Here is a 19,017-nt window from a genome sequence, read left to right as displayed (position 1 = left end):
GATTGTCTCATTAATGAGATGTTACTCATTAAACAATTTCGACCGTGTTTAAATGTACAATCAGACTCAGTTCGCGCTAAAGTCTTTGTCTAACTTATGCAAATTAGAAACTCTGAACTCTTAGTTACCCTTGAAATCGCATATTTAATTAGTTTCCCTTGACAATGGCGCCAAGATGTCGCCGAAACGTCGGATTTGTCTATCGTTAGTTTTTGCCTGTATATGTTTATCTAAATCATTGTTGATTACAAATAGAAAAGAGCTGGTATTATACCCTACTATAACACTGGGATTTTTTCTTAATTCTGCTTGTGGGAATGGAATTTGACAAGAGAAAATGGGAAGTGGAATTTGGAAAAATATGGGCTGGAAAATGCGATTGGTACCCCATCCTCAGGACCCTCTTGATTTCTCTGTTGTTATTGAGTGTCGGGTATTCCAAAGCTCCTCGAGATGTTTTGAATTTGTGTTTCTATTCGCGAATCCGTGTTACTATTCGCTCGTGCAATGTTTAAGTTCATAGTTTAACCATTTCACTGTTCACGTTTTTCTATGGTTTATTGTCGAGACAGGGACGAGGTGGTGGCCGAGTTTATCAGAAGCCGGTTATGTATCATTATCATTTTCGGCCTTGGACATGGTCTGCAATGTAAACATGAATCCAGACCTTCTTAGCTTAGAGATGTCGGAATTGTTAAAAATAGTTTTTGTAATCTCTAAAGGTCTGTATTGGAGAACACCAAATAGCGCATCACATACTTCAGCGCAGTTTAGATCCATCCCTCGACCCTCTTTCATTTGCATAAGGGCAGGGGTTCGATCCCCGCCCTATTTTTGGCGCGAAAACTAGAGTTCGTTTCCAGTCTCCGATATACTGAGGCTCTTTCTGCAATCCAACATGGCCGATCAACAAACATCCCAGTCCAACAGTACGGGAACGTCTTCCAGCTCTCAGAGCCAGAGTGTTCCTTCTTCAGCAAGTATGGATTCATCAGGAACAGCTGCTACACTTCCTACTCAGGATGTTGTTGATGGCATGTCAGACGAAGAAGAACAAAAGATTTCTAGCTGGGGAAGGTTGTTTCCTTTGGGCACTGGTTTCCAGAAAGTTGGTAAGTGCTATTTTTCAAAAACCTATTTGAATACAGTACGTGGTATAATGGGAAGAACTTATTGAAAATAGGTGATTACAGTTCCGCCTTTTTCAAAATCCGATCACTTATTTATTAATAAATTCAGGGATGTTTGTGTTGTTATTGTAGCTTCAACTGAAATGCGTGGTTCAATACTTTTTCCACCCGTCACCTCCCCCCCCCCCCCTCCAAGGCATATCCTCGGGATTTGCCCCCGGGCACGAAAAAGGAGATAATTTCCGCCCTTGGGACTCCCATCTACCTCAGCTATGTCTGTATGTGTACAAAAAAGGGTGGCAATTTTGGTTGCTGTACATGCACCATAGCATAAACACGCATTTTGTCAAGAATGCAACGCATTCTAGAGTTAAAAAGATACTACGTATACTAATAAGCTTACATATACCATATGTTGTTTTGTTCCAGCCAAATCGAAACAAACTCTATTGGTTTTCCTACAAAAAATCTCTTTACGTCCGGCAAGTGGTGTGTAGTCACTATGTTTGATAAACCATTGGCACAAAACAATTCCCCACCCCCGGGCACAAAGGACTGAACTTTTCAGGGGGGGATGGTAACAGATGGAATTGAACCACTCATAAGCTTAACTTGTGCTAGATGCTAGATGTTGGTCATTTTCCTTAAATGACCATCTATATATATATATATATATATATATATATATATATATATATATATATATATATATGTGTGTGTATATATATATATATATATATATATATATATATATATATATATATATATATATATATATATATATATTTTTTTTTTTTTTTTTTTTTTTTTGCATGGTTATGGACCAAGATAAAGTTCATAAGGTTGATAAACACGCCAAAAAAGAGCGAAGCTAACATCCATCCATCTTGATCAAACGAGCTTGGACAAGAAAGGATTTATAATATTGCATAAAGATCACCATCTTTTTGTGGGATATGGTGGGTAATCCCAAGCAGGCAAGTTATCTCCATCTTGCCTAGTGCTGAAAAAAATTTAGTTCATCTTGCTTGCTCATAGCTTAAGGTTACAGTATACCTTCAGGTCGGCAATTTTCTTCAAATTTGGATTTTTGGGTCAAAATAGTGGTCGAAGAATAATCTCTAATTTCTGAAAAAAATTTTTGGAAAAGGCTAAATATTGGCGGAGAAATGGCGGTTTTACGTTTTCACCGGAAGTAAAAGTTTACCTCTTGATTGACAGCCCTATAGCGCGTATGCAATCAACCGAGACGATTTTCGCGGGAATTACCTATATGGATGTCACGAATTGACTACTCAGTTGATCAGCATTGTTGTTCTGACTACCAAGCATCTTTGGTATTAGGCATGTCTCTATTAAGTTATAAGTAAACATAGACCATGTTTAAAACCATGGACCAGTTCGAAAAAGTGAAAACAGCGAAAAACGAATGAAAATACATCAATGAGTGAAGAAGCGAAAGTTCGCCACGTGTATGAAGCTATAGTCATCGTATAAGGCGGGCAAATATTCGTGGTAAGAGAAAAGAAGGGTTCTGTAAAAATTTCGGAACTTGACAGCAATAACAGGGATGCTGACAGAGACTCTTCTGATGAGTCCGATATCAACGAATCGTCGGACTCATTGAGACCATTTGAAATATTATCCATGCACAGTTGCCCACACACAGTTGCTCTCCGCGCTTTCTTTTGTTTGTTTCCTTTGCTCAGCCACTCTAGCATTTGTATCCTTTTTAGTCTTCCCCATTTTGCCAGACCAGCTTCAAGAAAAACCGAGCTACAGAAAAATTATCTCTCTGCCTTCGGTTCCTTGAGCGCGTTGCGAAACACAAGAGTTTTTTAGAGATTCGCACGTAAATTTCACCAGGAGGTTAACGGTAGTAAACTTTCCCTGCACTGATTGGCTTAGTTATCTGAGAACCCAGTTGAAGACGTTTGTGGGCGGAGTTTGTTTGCAAAGCAGAAAATTTTTCTTAGCGCTGTTTTCTCGAATAGATTTTTTCACTTGAAGCAGACACTTTAAAGAGTTATAACTCAAAGGGAATTTGTTCAATTGCTCTTAAATTTGGACAGTGGCTAGTTTAATATATAAACTACAAAAACGTGTCTGGGAATTGTTAATTTCGAAATACTTTTTCTTCGAGAGCGATTTTTGTACGATCACTCCACATTTTTTTAATCCTATTTCGAAAATGTTCTGTAACTTTTTACTGCAATCGAATATGCCAAAACGCAGACACGTTTTTTAAGCGCTTTGGGCCCTGAAACCGAGGAAAAAATTAAATCGGCGAAAAACGAAATTCGCTTTGACTTGTAGCTTTCGAAAGGTGATTTGGGCGCTCGCATTTGGTGGTCGTGAAAAATTCGACGATTCATTTTCTTTCAAAATTCTTGGTATAGTTCGATAGCCAGCCCCATAAGCTTTAATTTGATATGGGGGTTTAGGTATCTACAGCTTAAACTGCACGCGCTACATCGCTTGCGCGCGAGACACCCCTGAAGGTATACTGTAACCTTAAGTTTAATAACCCATTCAAGCAACTATACATCAAATGTTTCCCTTATTGCATGGTAAATGGTCCTGCAAGCAATGCGTTTACTGTATTAATTTCCCCTTCTCCAATTTTTTTCTGTAGATCTTGAAAAAGATGTGAATATATTTGGCCGTGGTACAAACAATGATGTTTGTTTTGAGCCAAGAGCTTTTAAAAAGAACCCACAGTATCAAGCAATCAGCACAAAACATTTCAAATTGTACAGGGTATGTAACTATAGCTAACAGGTTTGTTTTCACTTTTATTAAAATCGATATGACCATCTATAATATTATTCATGATGATGTACTGATAGTGTAATAGTGAAAAACAGTCATTCAGTAGGCCACGTTCGAGATATCAATATTCTAACATGGCTCTGAGGCTTTCAGGACAAACTTCTATATTTTTGGTGTTGTTTTCTTTGTATCCAAGTCTCTTTTGGGAATTGAGAGACAAAAGAAACTTAAAAAATTTCCAAAAGCCTCGGAGCCATGTTAGAATATTGATATATGGAATGTGGCCTATTGTCTATAAGCTTAGGCCCAGTTGATTGAAGGGTGGATAACACTATCCCCCAGATAAATCACTGTGCTATCCATAAGATAGTGATTTATCGGGTTGATAGCATTGTAACCCTTTGAGCAACTGGGGCCAACTCCTTGTCCTCTCTAAGTTGTTTATCTGAGGTATGTACCTCTTTTTTATCATTCTCTATTTTCCAATTGTCCATAATTCACTCTGTTTGCCCCCCAAATTTTACATAAACTATTGTTGTGAAATGCTCTTAGGAATATGCAGACCTCCCAGGAGTATTTCACAACAATAGTTTACGTAAAATTTGGGGGGCAAACAGAGTGAATTATGGGCAATTGGAAATAGAGAATGGCAAATAAAAGATGATGAAGATGAATATTATCAAGAAACTACTCTTATGTCTTTGCTTTTACACTGGCTCCCTTTCATGGCTGTTGTTTTTGGATAGCTTCTGTTTTGGGTAAAATTTAGCCATCAGTATTCTGAATTTATAGTCTTATCAGTCAGTGACTAGGAGTAGGAGTACTTCTGCTTCAGAGTCCCCAAGATACAAATGATGTTTAACTAGTCCATCAGTTTTGCAGGTGACTCAAGTGAAATTTCTATTATGTTTAGGAATATGGTGCTGATGGAACATTTAATGTATTTTTAACTGATCTTAGGTAAGTCCAACAACTTAAACTACCCAGGTAAACAACTGCAGCATTTGATCAAGAACATCATCTGCCATTGCTGGCTGAAAAGCCTGAAACCATTTGACCACCCTGTCAACTCAAACATAATTTCCCTTTTTTCAAATTTCTCATCTGGAAAAGTATGTCATAAAACATAACTTCTCCTGGGCAGCTAGACTTTTGCTGTATTAAATTATGCTATTCCAAAGGATTATTTCTTGGTTGTAGACAACCTGCTTATTGCTTTAGACTTGTCATGGAGCAAAGGGCATCTACAGTTCTGTTCCAATGGTCCCTGTTGGCTGTTGTCTTGTCTGCTGTGTTCCAGCCAATGTTTGCTTTTCTCAGTTCTTCAAGTTAACTGGCCCTCTCCAGGTTTTAACATACCTTTCCACCTTCCTTTTACTCTGTGGATTTCACTTCAAGCCTTGATATGTAGTATCAGTGGTTGTTTCTCGCAGTGTGTGAGCTATCCAAGCCCATTTTCACCTTGCTGTCTCAGTTGGTATGTGACTTTCCTGCCCTACTCCCCAGACAAACTTATAACTGCCTATATGAATCCCAAGCTGTGAACTTCAATTCTATAGAAACTTACCCTTGCCTTATTGTATTTTCAGTTCAAACGGAACATTTGTTAATGGAGAAAAGATTGGTAATGTATTTCCATTCTTTTCCATTTTTTGTTTCTTCCATTTGAATGTATTGTGCTTTAATTATCAATAGCTAATTGTCTTTCAGTCCTTTCTACATTAGTTTACACAATAATATTGTTTGGTGGTACATCAACTGAACAATGTCCTCTTAAGTTGAGGATAATTTGTAACAGAATTGAATTATTCTCATAACATTCTAACTGACAATGGCATGATAACAGCAAAAGAGAAATTGCTTGTTAATAGCTTTTATTTGGGAATTTAGTTTTTAAATTTGTTTTTAGATTTCTTTTCAACAGCTGTCAGGCCATTGTAAACAATTAAACAGCATGGATGATTAGATTGTAATTTGATAAAATTGCACCTGACCTCTTTTGCTTGATTCGATCTTTGTATTATTTACCATTTTAGGTAGAAACAATACACATCCATTAAATAACAATGATGAAATTTCATTATCACTAAAGAAACACAAAGGTAAGGAGTTCAATCAGATGAGTGATTATTCAAAGTAAAAACAAGATAATCAAACTAATTTAAGATAAAAACGTTCGCTGGCTAAAAACATCAGTGATGCTCTACGAGCCAACAAACTATTCCTCCTATGTTATTTCCAACATCTTAAAGCGGAAATTTTCCAAACCACCCACACACGCCATCTCCTCACCTGAAGAGTTGGTTTGCATGTTTTTTAAATGGGCTGTGCCTCAAGAGAATCCTAACCGTTTTGCTGTCCTTCCCCTCATCAGTGTCATGCAACTACTAACAAGAATTCGTCAAAGGCACAACATTCAAGTTGTAAATAAGCCCTTCAAGACTTTACAACAAGAATTTCCTTCTCCCAAATTCAGACTATCTATTGAACATCAACCAAACGTGATTTATAAAATACCCTGTGCCAATTGTGATTGGTGTTATGTAGGTGAAACCAGCCGATGTTTTGAAACTCGTAAGAAAGAACATATCAGGAATATCAAAACATGTGCTACTGGATCAAACATTGCAAAACATGCGTGATCATTCGACCATCACATAGATTTTGATAATTCTAGTGTCATTGACAAAGGCTCTTTTCGCATTAGAAAAACTTTAGAGGCTTCGCTCACCTCTGCTACCAAGCATGCTGACAATAATTCTAAGCCGATTCCAAACCAGTATAGTATTCTTTTTAAACAATAGTCACCTAATTTACACATTTTTACTTTGCTTTTGTTCTTCTTATTACTTTTATCTCGCCTTTTCTTGCATTGATTTTATCATTCTGCATTCCATTTTTATCCATCAAAGGCTGTAGATTGACAGCCAGAAGCTCATGTTCTTTTTTGAATTTTTTGAGCCAGCGAACATTTTTATCTTAATTTTGATTATGTCTCATCCTGGCTGCGCTTCAATCTTTAATCAAAAACAAGATAGTTATATGTAATGGTATATTCGGTTTTCTTTTTTTCAAATTTCATTTTATGTCTTTTATTTTATACCTTTTTATAGCTTATGTATTTCAGAACATCAGCCAAGCTGATGAAGAGTTTAAGTCACTTCCAGAGGTAGGAAAATTTTCATTGTTGCTTATTGGGCAAATCCACAAATAGACTGGAAAAGTCACTGTTGGTGGGTCATAAGGGACATAAGGGAGAGACCATTTTTTTTTTGGAGGGAGAGCCCCCCCCCCCCCCTTTCTCCCTTGGGCAATTTCCAAAAAGCAATTCCTGCACAGCAAAAACTGCTGAAAAACAAAAAATGCAAAGGGAGCCTCAGGAAAAAAGAATCAAGCAAGTACTTTCTACTATCCAGGTTTCTGATGTTAAAAAATTCTTGCCCAATCTTTTGCCCACCAAAAAATCGTACACAACCTGAAGGTGACAAAAAATTTCATGCCTCAGAAAATTTCCCCAACCCAACCCCCCTCCCCCCAAAAAAGAATAATGGTCTGTGACTAATAATAGCTTGCAGCCTCTTTCAGTGATAGTATCGGTATTTGTATGTCTTACATCAGAAGGTAATGGCCAATTCCCTCTATGACACACGCCTGCAAGGAATCATCTGATGGTAGTTGTATTCATCAAAACAAATATCCAGTCCAAGATGATGAATACAACTACCATGATTCCCTGCAGGCGCATCTGATAGAGGCGATTGGCTGTTAACAGCTTTTACGAGAAGATAGTAATGTCAGAGTAAACATGAAAAGTTAGATTGTTAAATGCTTAGCCCGAATCCTCTATAAAAGCATAGACAGAGAGTGAATTCTATTAGAATATCATTCAATTACTGGTATTTATTTTCTAGGTTGTACCAGACTTTCCATTTGGAGTTTTATTAATATCGTTTTAATAATTATTATTAAATTATTTCCTACAGGATCTAAGAGAAAAATATGTTTTGTCTACTGTCATTGGACGGTGAGTTAAAAGCAGTTAAAAAACTGGTTCCCAACAATATTAAAATATCTGTTACAGTCAAAACAGCTCAAGTGTTCCTGCCAAGGGTGAATGAATGAGTTCATTATCAGAAATTTGATTTCATTACTCGTTTCAATAGTCCATTCTTCAAGTGAAGAGTAGAAAATTCAAACCAAGACTTGATCTACCAGTAATACTCGAATTTTGATTGGATTAATGAACAATACACTTATACCATATTTGGAATGCTAAGCACCAGGACTTCTCCCTTAGTGGCAGGAAAGATATCAAAGATGACTGACATCAAAGCAAGTTTTATGTAAGGGGCAGAGAAGGTAGGGTTTGCGTCAAGATACCTAACTATGTTTGGAAAGGTTTGTTTTAAATAAAGTTCTTTAATTGAATCAAAATTCCAGTATTGGATCAAATCTTGTTTCGAATTTTCTGCTCTTCAGTTGAATAACGGACTATTGAAACAAGTAACGAAATCAAATTTCCAATAATGAACTCATTCATTCACCCTTGGCAGGAACCCTTGAGCTGTTTTGACTGTAAGTCATCCAAGGTCATAAAAGAGTGGAAAAAACAGCCCCCCATGTCTACTATGGGTAGATAAATAACAAACAATTAATTATTAATCATCCTATTTGTTATTATGTCTTATTAGGGGTGCATGTGGTGAAGTACGCCTAGCATTCAGCAAGGGAACTTGCGAGAAATTTGCAGTCAAGATTATCAGCAAGAAAACATTTTCAGTTGGGGTGAGTTTCATGTAAACCAGATACTGGTACCTTGTGTTCATAACAACACTGTTGGTAAGTGAACCTCAGCTTTCAGCAAAAAAAAATTAAGGTGGGATGGGTTTCATGTAAGTGGGTATAGTGGTACTGTCATAAGAACATCATTGGTAGAGAATTCAGCTTTGAATTTATGTATATTTATCAGCCTGTCTGTGCAGTTTTCTTTTTTCTTTCTTTTTTTGTTTTGCCCCCTATCAAAGTCCTAGTGACAGTTGTCTGAATAATTACTTTATAATTAAAAGTACCATCTGTGTTTCAGCCCAGACAAACATCTCTGAGGGATGAGGTTGAAATATTAAAAAGACTTCATCATGTAAGTACTTATTTAAATTAGATATTCTGTGATTTATACTTAAATCCAGTAATTTGTCAGATTCCAGCTGCATAGTACTTTGTTCCACAAGCAGCAAAGTGAAACAAAATCATTCTTCTTCCTTTCCTTCCATTGTTTGTTTCACTCTCAATTAACTATTCTCTTCAAATTTTGACCAAATTCCTTGCTTGCTTGTTCATATATTTTGGCACTCCCCTTCTTTTTAACTGCCTCAGCAGTCCTGTAATGCTCTGGCAACCTTGACATCTGTACATGTTATGGGATATTTAATAGTATCAGATGATGTCTTTACTTTCTGAGGTATTAGCCACCTTGATTCAAACAGGTTGTCATGTTGCAAATTATTAGGTGAAAATACATTGCACCTTACCTAGCATTGTAGACCTTATAATAATGATGTACAGAGGGCCAAATGTGTGCCAAGGGCTATGTATCTAAAGTCCTTTTTATGCATTGCATACCTGCAAATGCAGTTACCCAGCATCACTTTTATACTAATAATGCTTACAGAGCTTACAATACCTGCAAAGGGCTTTTAGCTGCAGCTGTTTGCACCCATTGTTAAGGTCATTCCCCAGTATTGCATTGCGCATCCCTACTGCGCATAATGTCATGCACGTGCGCATTAAAAAATGGCAGCTTTTTGTTTACAGCTGGACCTCGCCATAGAGGTAAATTGTCATTTTATTGCAAACAAGTATGGTGACCTATCATTTTTTTCTGTTGTTTTGAATTGAGTAATAAATTTCTCTGTGTAACATAAATATGGATCAATTCTCAGTGTACGACAAAAAGCAATCGTCAGAAACGTGAATTTAGCAAGCAATTGTGACTACAATCATGATGCTATTATAAGGATTTATATGGGTATAAACAAGGTGCTCTTGCTCCTAAATGAACATGGGGACCCCTCATTTTTATTTCAAAATTTAAGTTCCTATAATATAAACAATCAATAGGTAAAGTTTCACAAAAATCTCAGTGCAGGTTCTATTTCAGCGGAATGACCTTAAGTAATCCTTTCTACTGACCTACATCTGCCCTAGCTTGTAAGCTATACTTTGCTGTCTTCAAATTTTATAAATGTATCCATTCAGTATTATCACTATTGCAGCAAGAAGATTTTACCAGTTTAGTTTAATGGATATTTCTGATAGTCAATTCTTTTACTGACTGCCATACTTTCTCGTGATGAAGTTCTGGGAATTTAGTGCTATATAACAACAGATTAATGTCATCCATTTTATGATCTCTTTTTTTTGTTACCATTCTCCTTGCTAACGAAGATATAATACAGATATTATGAGAAATGCTATACTGAACACTTAAAGTAAGAATTTAACTTTGTTTATCAGCACTTTATCAGTGGATTTCACAACCAGTCTTTTATCTCTTTCAGCCATGTGTGATCAGAATTGAAGACGTTTATGAAACAGCTGAAGTCTTGTACATTGTTCTTGAACTGTACCATTTCCTTAAAATATCAAATATTTCTCGTGTGATGATAAAGCTTTTAAATATTTTTGCTGATCCAAGCATTTAACTAAAATTGTACTCACTCACTGGTAAGAAGCACTGATGTGACACTCAAGTAGTGATAACAAATATGTCATCAGGCCCATGACTGAATTTTTTCCTAGCAGATATATTGTATCAGAGAAGGTGTTCACTTAGACTGGGTGACTATTAAGGCAAGGCATTAGCCTATTGGAGTTGTCCACTTTGGATAGGAGTCTACTTAGGGTAGCTGTCTAGTTTGTTGAAGTGTCTGCTTGTTGCATACTTCTTTTAGAAGTGTGCTTAGAGGAGGTGCACACTTTGTTTAGGAGTCTACTTAGGTAAGGTACTCGATTTTGGAGTTGTTGGATCATGTGTACTGAAGGCATCTGCAGTTGAGTGTTGATTGATATCCCGATCGATACCCTAAATTGACCCTCAATAAACACTTGATTGGCATCTGATCGATACTTGGTCGACACTCCATCAACACCCTGGTTGACACTCGATTGACACTTCATCAACATCTAAGTCATCAGTCAGTTGAGAATCAACTAATTCTCGTTTGATGCACACGAGTGGCTCAACACTCGGCCCACTATTGACCGACTGTTGATTGAATGTCAATCAAGATGATAATTATGTTGATTAAGTTTCAACCAAGTATTGATCGGGATGCCAATCGAGTGCCGATGGAGATGATGATCGTAGGATCAACACTCAGCCATGGACGCCTGTGGTACTTACTGCTTAGGGTAGATGTACATTTGGATAATGTTTCTCCTTAGTGGTGGGCAGGGGGGGGGGGGTGGTTTCTACTTAGATGGAGGTGTTTGTATAGGGAGGTGTTTAGTCAGTGGAGGTGTCTTCTTAGAGGAATGTACACATCAGGGATGAGTCTTTGTAAGGGAGGTTCCTGCTTGGATGGAGGCGTCTGCCTTAGAAGATGCCTTGTTTGCTTGGAGAGTATTGGTTTCTGCTAACAGAAGATTTCTGAGTGGACAGAAGTGTTTGTATAGAGGAGGTGTCTCTCAAAGCAGATTGGCCATTGGTAGAGATAAAAAGATTTAATACAATAATTTATTTTCCAACAACTGCAGAAATGCTTGCACACTCATTGGCTAATTTTCGTTGTCAATAAATGGACAGACAAATGAATTTATAAATTATACAACAAGGAACCTTTACCATTTTTGTGAGAATAACTAACCATAAGGTTATCTAGTCATTTTTGCTTTGGTTTAAATGATTATTTCTTGATCTCATGCATTTGAGGACGGATTTAATTGACAATATTCTCTGGTATCTTCTCTTGCTTGTTTTGTTTTTGTGTTGATTCATAACTACAGTGTAGAAGGTGGTGAACTCTTTGACCGTGTTGTTAGCGTCAAAAGATTTGAAGAACCCACTGCAAAGCTTCTGTTTTACCAGATGCTTGTGGCAGTAAAGGTGGGTAAACTGCTTGTTGCTTCTCTGTTTTGAAGGGTCTTCTCATGGGGAAAAACCGCTACCAAAGTAATCACTCCGATAAAAAAGAAACAAGACGATCCATAGAATCAATCAAAACTTAAAGAAAATAGAAGTAGCGGACGCGAAGCATGAGAAAACCTGTGCGAGCGAGTCAAGATTGGTTTTGGTTTTACTTCTCATTGAAGTAAGTTTTTAAGCCAATCACTTAGCCTAGTTATACAAAGTCATATCGAATCTGAATTATTTTTGACGTTCAAGTGGAACGATAACTGCAAAATGCTCTATTTGTTTGACAGTATTTACATGAGCAAGGAATAACGCATCGAGATCTGAAGGTATGTTATAATGAGCTGACAGTTCTGTAAAAGTATCCTTTGTAAAAGAGTTGTGGTAATTATGCAAAAAATGGTTTAGATATGACAAATTCACAGTAACATGGTTTATTTATATTTTAGCCTGAAAATGTTCTTCTATTTTCTGAGAAGAATGAAACGGTGATCAAGGTATGACCATATTTCCATCAAATTTAAGGTTTGTATTTTTTTCCTGGCTTAACTCAAGTAACAGTAAACTGTTAATATTGCTTCATGATGAAAAGCTGTCTGGGAATGAAAATGAATTTTACTTAAAGCTGAACCTACTGCAAACCATGAGAGAGTTACAATGTTTAAAAGGTAGTGACAATTGGATGATGGAAAAATGCTATTTCAATGTACATATGCGACAGCTTTGCCTTTGCTAGTACCCCAGCACACGAGAACCTGCTCGCGCTGTGCCCTCGTCAACTTTCACGCAATAGAAATCTTTAGCTCGTAGTCTAATTGTTAAGTACATACTGGATGAAATGTTATTTTAAATGAATTTGAGATGCAGCGGCAAGTATTTCAGGATTTCTAAATACAGCGTATTAGGTGCAAATACCTGCGTCTGATATTGGGATTTACCTAATGAAACATATTATTAATGAATATTAGAGATCACAATTCAACTATTTTGATCTGATAACTTGTCAGAGTATCTTCTTTATGCAGATAACTGATTTCGGATTGTCTAAAGTGGTTGGAGAACAGAGTCTAATGAAGACTTTGTGTGGTACTCCCAGTTACTTGGCTCCAGAAGTCCTCTTAACAGCAGGCACTGGAGGCTACTCCAAAGCAGTGGATCTCTGGAGCTTGGGGGTCATATTATTCATATGGTGAGTGAATGAGAAACGGACTGGTGATAATATTCACATTATAGTAAATGGTTTAAATCCAGTACCCAGTTGTTGTTTCACAGCTTTTTCTACTACATAGCCTGTGAGTGGGTCACTCCGAGGACATTAGAAAGTGAGAGTCAGAGTCTGCTCAGAGGATGAGCGCTTTTCATTTAAGTTTCTATTGCCCAAAGTTGAAAAATGTTGAATGAAATAATTGTGACGAGTTACCATAGTGATTCGATTTAGCGCCCTCCTTCCAGTAAGGGCCGTCTTTCTAAAAAGCGGCGTCCCCCATTAAGCTCAGTACTTTTTTATAAGCGTCCTTGTTCAAATTAGCGTCCCCTTCCTATAAGCGCTCCCATAGCGAAAGTAACATTTACGATACTGACATAAAATAGACTGATAAAACGAATAAATAAAGACCCCGAGGCCCCTGTTACATAAGAACCTGCCATACATTTATATATAGAGCCTGTTTAGGTTAACTTCAGGATTAACTTCAGGATCTTATAATATATGCCTTTTTTTGTAGTCTGTTTTTTCTTAGTGGCGTTTAAGAATAGAAAAATTCTGACTGTACTCATCTTTAACCTTGCTTTGTAGTCTTGGAGGCTATCCTCCGTTTTCTGAAGAAATAAAGAAGCACACGCTTAACGAACAGATTATCAAAGGATTGTACTCATTTCCGAAAACTTACTGGAAAGCCGTCTCGCCAAAAGGTAATTACTTTCAACTTGCAACGGTTTAGTCTCTTACACGGGCATTATTTGGGTTTCCCTGGGATGACCTTCCGCCCCACACAACCGCCCCCCTCCCCATGAACGGCCGTCAGGAGAAAGAACCATTGTGGGACTATTTCTTACAAAGAAGTTTTAGTTTTTTGAAGATCGCACATTGTTTCTCCTCTTCGGAGAAGCGGGTCGCTAGATTTTTTGCGACACCATGACAGACGCATAGTAAATGCAATAGTGAAAGAAATAATGACACTCTCTTTGCCTGTCAATCTTTTAAGATGCAGCTGAAAGGGATTCGCTTTAGTTTTTTCCTCAAATCAACAAAAAAAGAACAAGCACTGGCGAGTTAATGACTAATCAGTATTTTATTACTTATACTTTAGGGCGGTTTTCAATTGAGTGTCGTTAAACTAAAACCAAAGTAATCACTTTAGCCAGTCACAAAGGACACAGCCAATGCAGTTAACCAATCAAAACTCCAAGTAATTACATGTAGCTGACACAAAGCGCGGGAAAACTTGTGTGAGGGAGTTGCGATTGGTTTTGGTTTTACTTCTGATTGGATGAAAAAATGGCGCAAGTTTTTCAGCCAATCGTTTAACATGGTGATGCAAAACCAATAACGTTTCGACACTCAAAGGAAAACTGCTCTAATCTCGGAGAAAATCCTAAATTTGCATTTGCACAGTGTGATCTAAAGCCTGTAGTGAGTGTTATCGTATAATTTCATTTACTTGATTGTATTGTTGTTCTGTTGTATAGCCATTGATCTAATTAAGAAGCTTCTGACTGTGGATCCGAAGAAAAGAATAACTGTAGAAGAAGCTCTTCAGCATCCGTGGATCTCAGTGAGTTTCTCGTCATTTTATTCTTAACTCATAGAAAATACCTTTCTCCGTTTACGATGTCAACCCAGTGGCTTTTTAAAACATCATGCAGGTAACTGATAAAGGTTATGTACAGTGCATATCTACCCTGGAGGAATTTGAAAACGGAGGTTTATTTCTCCGGTTAGGCCTACTGTCCACACTAATCCGTCACGAAAACGGAGCTTTTCGAAAACGCTCTTCAAACCGATGGCGTCACGATAACCCTGTAATTTCCCTGATTGAGTTTTCGTCAAACAGAAATCCAAAACGACCGGTGATTGTTGCGTTTTTTAATTTCTCCGGCGTAGTGTGGACGGAAAACATTTGTTGCGTTTTCAGAGTGAAACCTGCGTTTTGAAATCCCTCCAGCATAGTGTGGACGGGTCAAGTCTCGATGGCTTTTCAAAACACCCAAGTGAACTGATAAAGGTTGTGTGGGATCTGTTTGCGTGCACATTCCACAAGGAAAGTTCGTATTTTTTTACTTGCTGTCTTATATCCGTACTTACATCCATTGTGATATGGTTTTAGGATGACGAGGAAGTCATAGACAAAGCGAATCAGCTGATGTCTTCAGTATCATCAGACATGCCGCCACCTTCTGGACCTGTGAGTACTGTGCACATTGAATTCCTTGCCTTAGCGTGTAAAGAGAGAAGCAAATGAGCAACCAGAACAGTTTTTAGCTTTTAATTTCCAGGATAAATAATTGGGGAGCAGTGATGACGCAGTGGTGAGAGCGCTCGCCTCCCACTAATGTGGCCCGGGTTGGATGCTGGCCCGGTGCCATATGTGCGTTGAGTTTGCTGTTGGTTCTCGCCTTGTTCCAAGGGTTTTTCTCCGGGCTCTCCGCTTTTCCTCCCTTCACAGAAACCAACGACTCCAAAATTCCAATTCGATTAGGATAGACGATAATGATGTTTTTGAAGAAGTTATCTTAGATCGATGTGTTCGAACCTTTTTACAATATAGCACTGGTGAAGGTAAACAAAAGCCACCGAAAATTTTGTACAGAAAATGAGACCGGTATAAGAAAACTTCATCAATTTGTCTATAGCCGATCGTGATACTGGTAGCAGTGTTTTTAGGTACATTTCTTTTGCACAATTACAATAGGTTCCATTCATACTAAATTCGACGTTTAACCATGACCTTAGAGAATCGATGAAGTCAGTATCTGCTCATAGAAATTCTAAATTTCTTAACAAAGTCCAATTAAAGCCGCGCCGGGGGTTTATTGTGTATTGTTGGTAACGACCATCTTGTAATGACCAACAACCGATTGTTTTCTGAAAAAGAAATAGTTAATTAAAAGCAAATTTTAAGTGAAAATTGGCCGAGCAGTCTTATTGAAATTTTTTCAGTGAAAACTGAGGTAATTTTTGTTTTCTTCTTGGGCGGCAAACAAACATGGGCATTTGGGAGAAGAATTTCTCAGATTCTTTTACACCAGTTGAAAGTTTTTCTTCTGTCTTTTTGCAGGTGCTTAAAAAGAGGCACCCTTCTGATGAAGATGGCAGCCCAGGCCCCAGACGGAAACGAATCTCCACCGATAGTGTTGAGAGTGACAGCACAACAGTTCTTTCGTGACCAAATTACGCATTACCGTCACGCAGAGCTTAATTAAAATTGGGGCTGAGTAGGGTGCTTTCTAGAAACATAACAAAGGGCTTTTTCGTATGATGGTCGATAGATGCGGTGATGTTGAAATAGTATAATCTTTGAGTCGTTTGTAATGATTGCATGAACGCGTTGGAGGAGATGAAGGTTGTCTCTGTACCCATTCGGAAATAATGCGCATTTTCTGCCGAATCATCGTTTTATTTCCCAGGAGTTTACGGCAGTTTTTCTCCAATGGGTAAATGGTGTACTCCAAAGTGTTACACCTCAGCTTGACGTCATGTCGTTTCGTCATGTTGCTTAGCAACACCACTCATGCCACGGGTTTAAACTGAAAGGGGTTTTTGTTTCCCTAATTGCAGTCAAGACTTGACATAACATCATGGTAGTGGAAATAACGTTAACAACTGTAACTAGTATGTGTAACACCACCCTGTAATTGAAAGCTCACCTCTAGTGTAAAAGTCACCACCACAATTGCGGTTAAGAAACTGCAGACCCTGTCCCTGTGCACATATATCCCGTTTGGGAGTTTCTGCATCGTAACAGAACCCTAAACATTTTAAGGTTTAGATTTAGTTTTCTGACCGATAACCGAACCGTCATATCCTTACACACGCGATGTAATAGCAGTCCTTTGATGTGTGTAATTAAGGGTGCGTTCCTTTGGCGTGATCTGGATCAGGATGAGTGATCCAAGATCACTCGGATCATAGTTCATCAAAGGAAACGATGTATCCGTGACCAGAGTGAATTCATCGGTTCCTTTGATGCACCATGATCCGAGTGATCTTGTATCACTGATTCAGATCCAGATCACCTCAAAGGAACGCACCCTTAATTGTTGTGGCTTCAACAGCTCTCGTTCTCTTGACGAAACTCGGTGATCTTTGCCAGACAAAGTGTTTATTCTGAAATAGATTCAAATGTGTTTTAAAAAGAGGGTGGGGAGGAAAGAAGATGACGGAGCTTATTTTGGCATTTAGGGAAAACGTGCTACTATATCCACACACTGTTCAAGGCAATTAAACTAATTTATGCAGCCAAGTTGAAAACTTGGAACACACTTCATTTTCCATGTGTACAATAAGCTCCCTTCACTGTTGGGATGCCGGTCACGGCACGCTCGATCCCAAAACTTTCGCTTTCCTCACAGTGATACGCAAAAGAGGGCCTCTAAGGTCGAGAATGGGATTCTGGTCAGGTTAACCTATCATGACAGGAGAGTGTTACATATAGGAACAATACCTTTATAGTCACACCTTTCAAGCAATGAGAAATTTAATCATTACTGGTCCGTCTTCTGTTACTCACGAATATTAATATATAGTTTTTTTATGCTTGTCAAACAAGATCAATTATTGTTCAAAGTTGAACTTATCATTGTTTGGGTATTAAAGAAATGTCGTTTGAAACATCAGAGTCAGCTTTGAAGTTGATGTGGTGAATGGAGACCAGGTAGAGGAACGTGAAAAATTGTATTCATGCCCAAACGTCTATGGCTAAGGCCCAGTTCAGACGAACTTTTCATGAGCCGAACCTAATACGTTGAATTATTATCAATATACGCGGCCAAATTGAAAACCGCCCTCTTGAAAACACGCGCTTTGCGGGCCGCAAATGACTCCTAGCGGGCCGTTAATGTATTAACGGCCCTGCAGCTGATTGGTTCTCGGTTCATTATCCGATGAATATTAACCAATCAGGTTACGTTTATTGACGCGGGAAAACCATTCAGGTGCGAACAGCTTGCGTAGTGAACGTTTGCCGTTTGGAAATTTCATTTTAAAATGGAAGAACTCCCAAATTTTCAGCTTTTTTCTAGTCAAAACTCGGACTTAGACAACGAGCAACTGGATGAGATTGAGCAAAAAGCTCAAGCGAAAAACACCAAGAGAGCAACTGAGTGGGGAGTAAAAAAGTTCGAGAAATGGTGTGAGAAAAGAAAAATTACAGTGGATCTCAAAACAGTAAGTGCAACGGACTTGAGTGAAATTCTGCGAAAGTTCTTCGCTGAAGTGAAAACAGAGAAAGGCCAAGCATTAACTCCAAGTGCATTGACTGGAATTAGAGCGGCCATTCATCGCCATCTAACCTGTGCTCCACTCAGCCGAAACATAAACATTTTGCAAGACAGCGAATTTATGTCTGCCAACAAAATGTTTGAAGCGAAGGCCAAGCTATTTACGAAAGAAAACAATGCGAAACCAAAACACAAATCATCCATTCAGTCAGGAGACATGCAGAAATTGAATCGATACTTCATGGAAGGGCAGAACACGGACGGCGTTTGGAAAGATGCGGAGAAGTTAGTTGAGTTTATTTGGTTTTCGTTGTGTTTTCATTTTGCTCGCCGCGGCAGAGAGGGATGGCGGGAGCTTACAAGGCAGTCATTTGAAATAAAAACTGATGACACTGGAGCCCGTTACATCACCGAAAAACTTACTGAACAAACTAAAAATTACCAAGGAGGCGCTAAACAGTCTGAGCAGTCATACTCGGATGTTCGTATGTACGAAACTTCAACTGCACTTGATCCAGTGGCTGCGTTTGAATTTTACCTCGGCAA

General features: G+C 38.2%; 1 protein-coding gene across 1 annotated transcript; it reads left to right on the top strand.

Annotated features, from left to right (window-relative positions):
* Positions 1–580: 580 nt before the first annotated feature.
* On the top strand, positions 581–16,754 carry LOC145464376 (serine/threonine-protein kinase Chk2-like). Its single transcript, XM_081448252.1, has 18 exons — positions 581–1,112; positions 3,766–3,890; positions 4,816–4,862; positions 5,492–5,526; positions 5,939–6,004; positions 7,016–7,071; positions 7,886–7,926; positions 8,594–8,687; positions 8,986–9,039; positions 10,460–10,524; positions 11,907–12,006; positions 12,324–12,362; positions 12,483–12,530; positions 13,059–13,222; positions 13,829–13,944; positions 14,722–14,807; positions 15,360–15,437; positions 16,311–16,754. Exons 1-18 carry the CDS (start codon positions 899–901, stop codon positions 16,416–16,418), a joined length of 1,536 nt encoding a protein of 511 aa, XP_081304378.1. The 5' UTR covers positions 581–898; the 3' UTR covers positions 16,419–16,754.
* Positions 16,755–19,017: the final 2,263 nt, after the last annotated feature.

This window comes from Orbicella franksi, chromosome 12 (assembly GCF_964199315.1).
Source record: "Orbicella franksi chromosome 12, jaOrbFran1.1, whole genome shotgun sequence".
Classification (NCBI taxonomy): domain Eukaryota; kingdom Metazoa; phylum Cnidaria; class Anthozoa; order Scleractinia; family Merulinidae; genus Orbicella; species Orbicella franksi.
This window is presented reverse-complemented; position numbering and strand designations above follow the sequence as displayed.

Excerpts from the sequence above, each read along its gene's own strand:
- LOC145464376 (XM_081448252.1), top strand. The coding sequence starts at position 899 with ATGGCCGATCAACAAACATCCCAGTCCAACAGTACGGGAACGTCTTCC. Across the intron at positions 4,863-5,491 it reads GTATTTTTAACTGATCTTAG|TTCAAACGGAACATTTGTTA; the intron begins GTAAGTCCAACA and ends TTGTATTTTCAG. Across the intron at positions 13,945-14,721 it reads GAAAGCCGTCTCGCCAAAAG|CCATTGATCTAATTAAGAAG; the intron begins GTAATTACTTTC and ends TCTGTTGTATAG.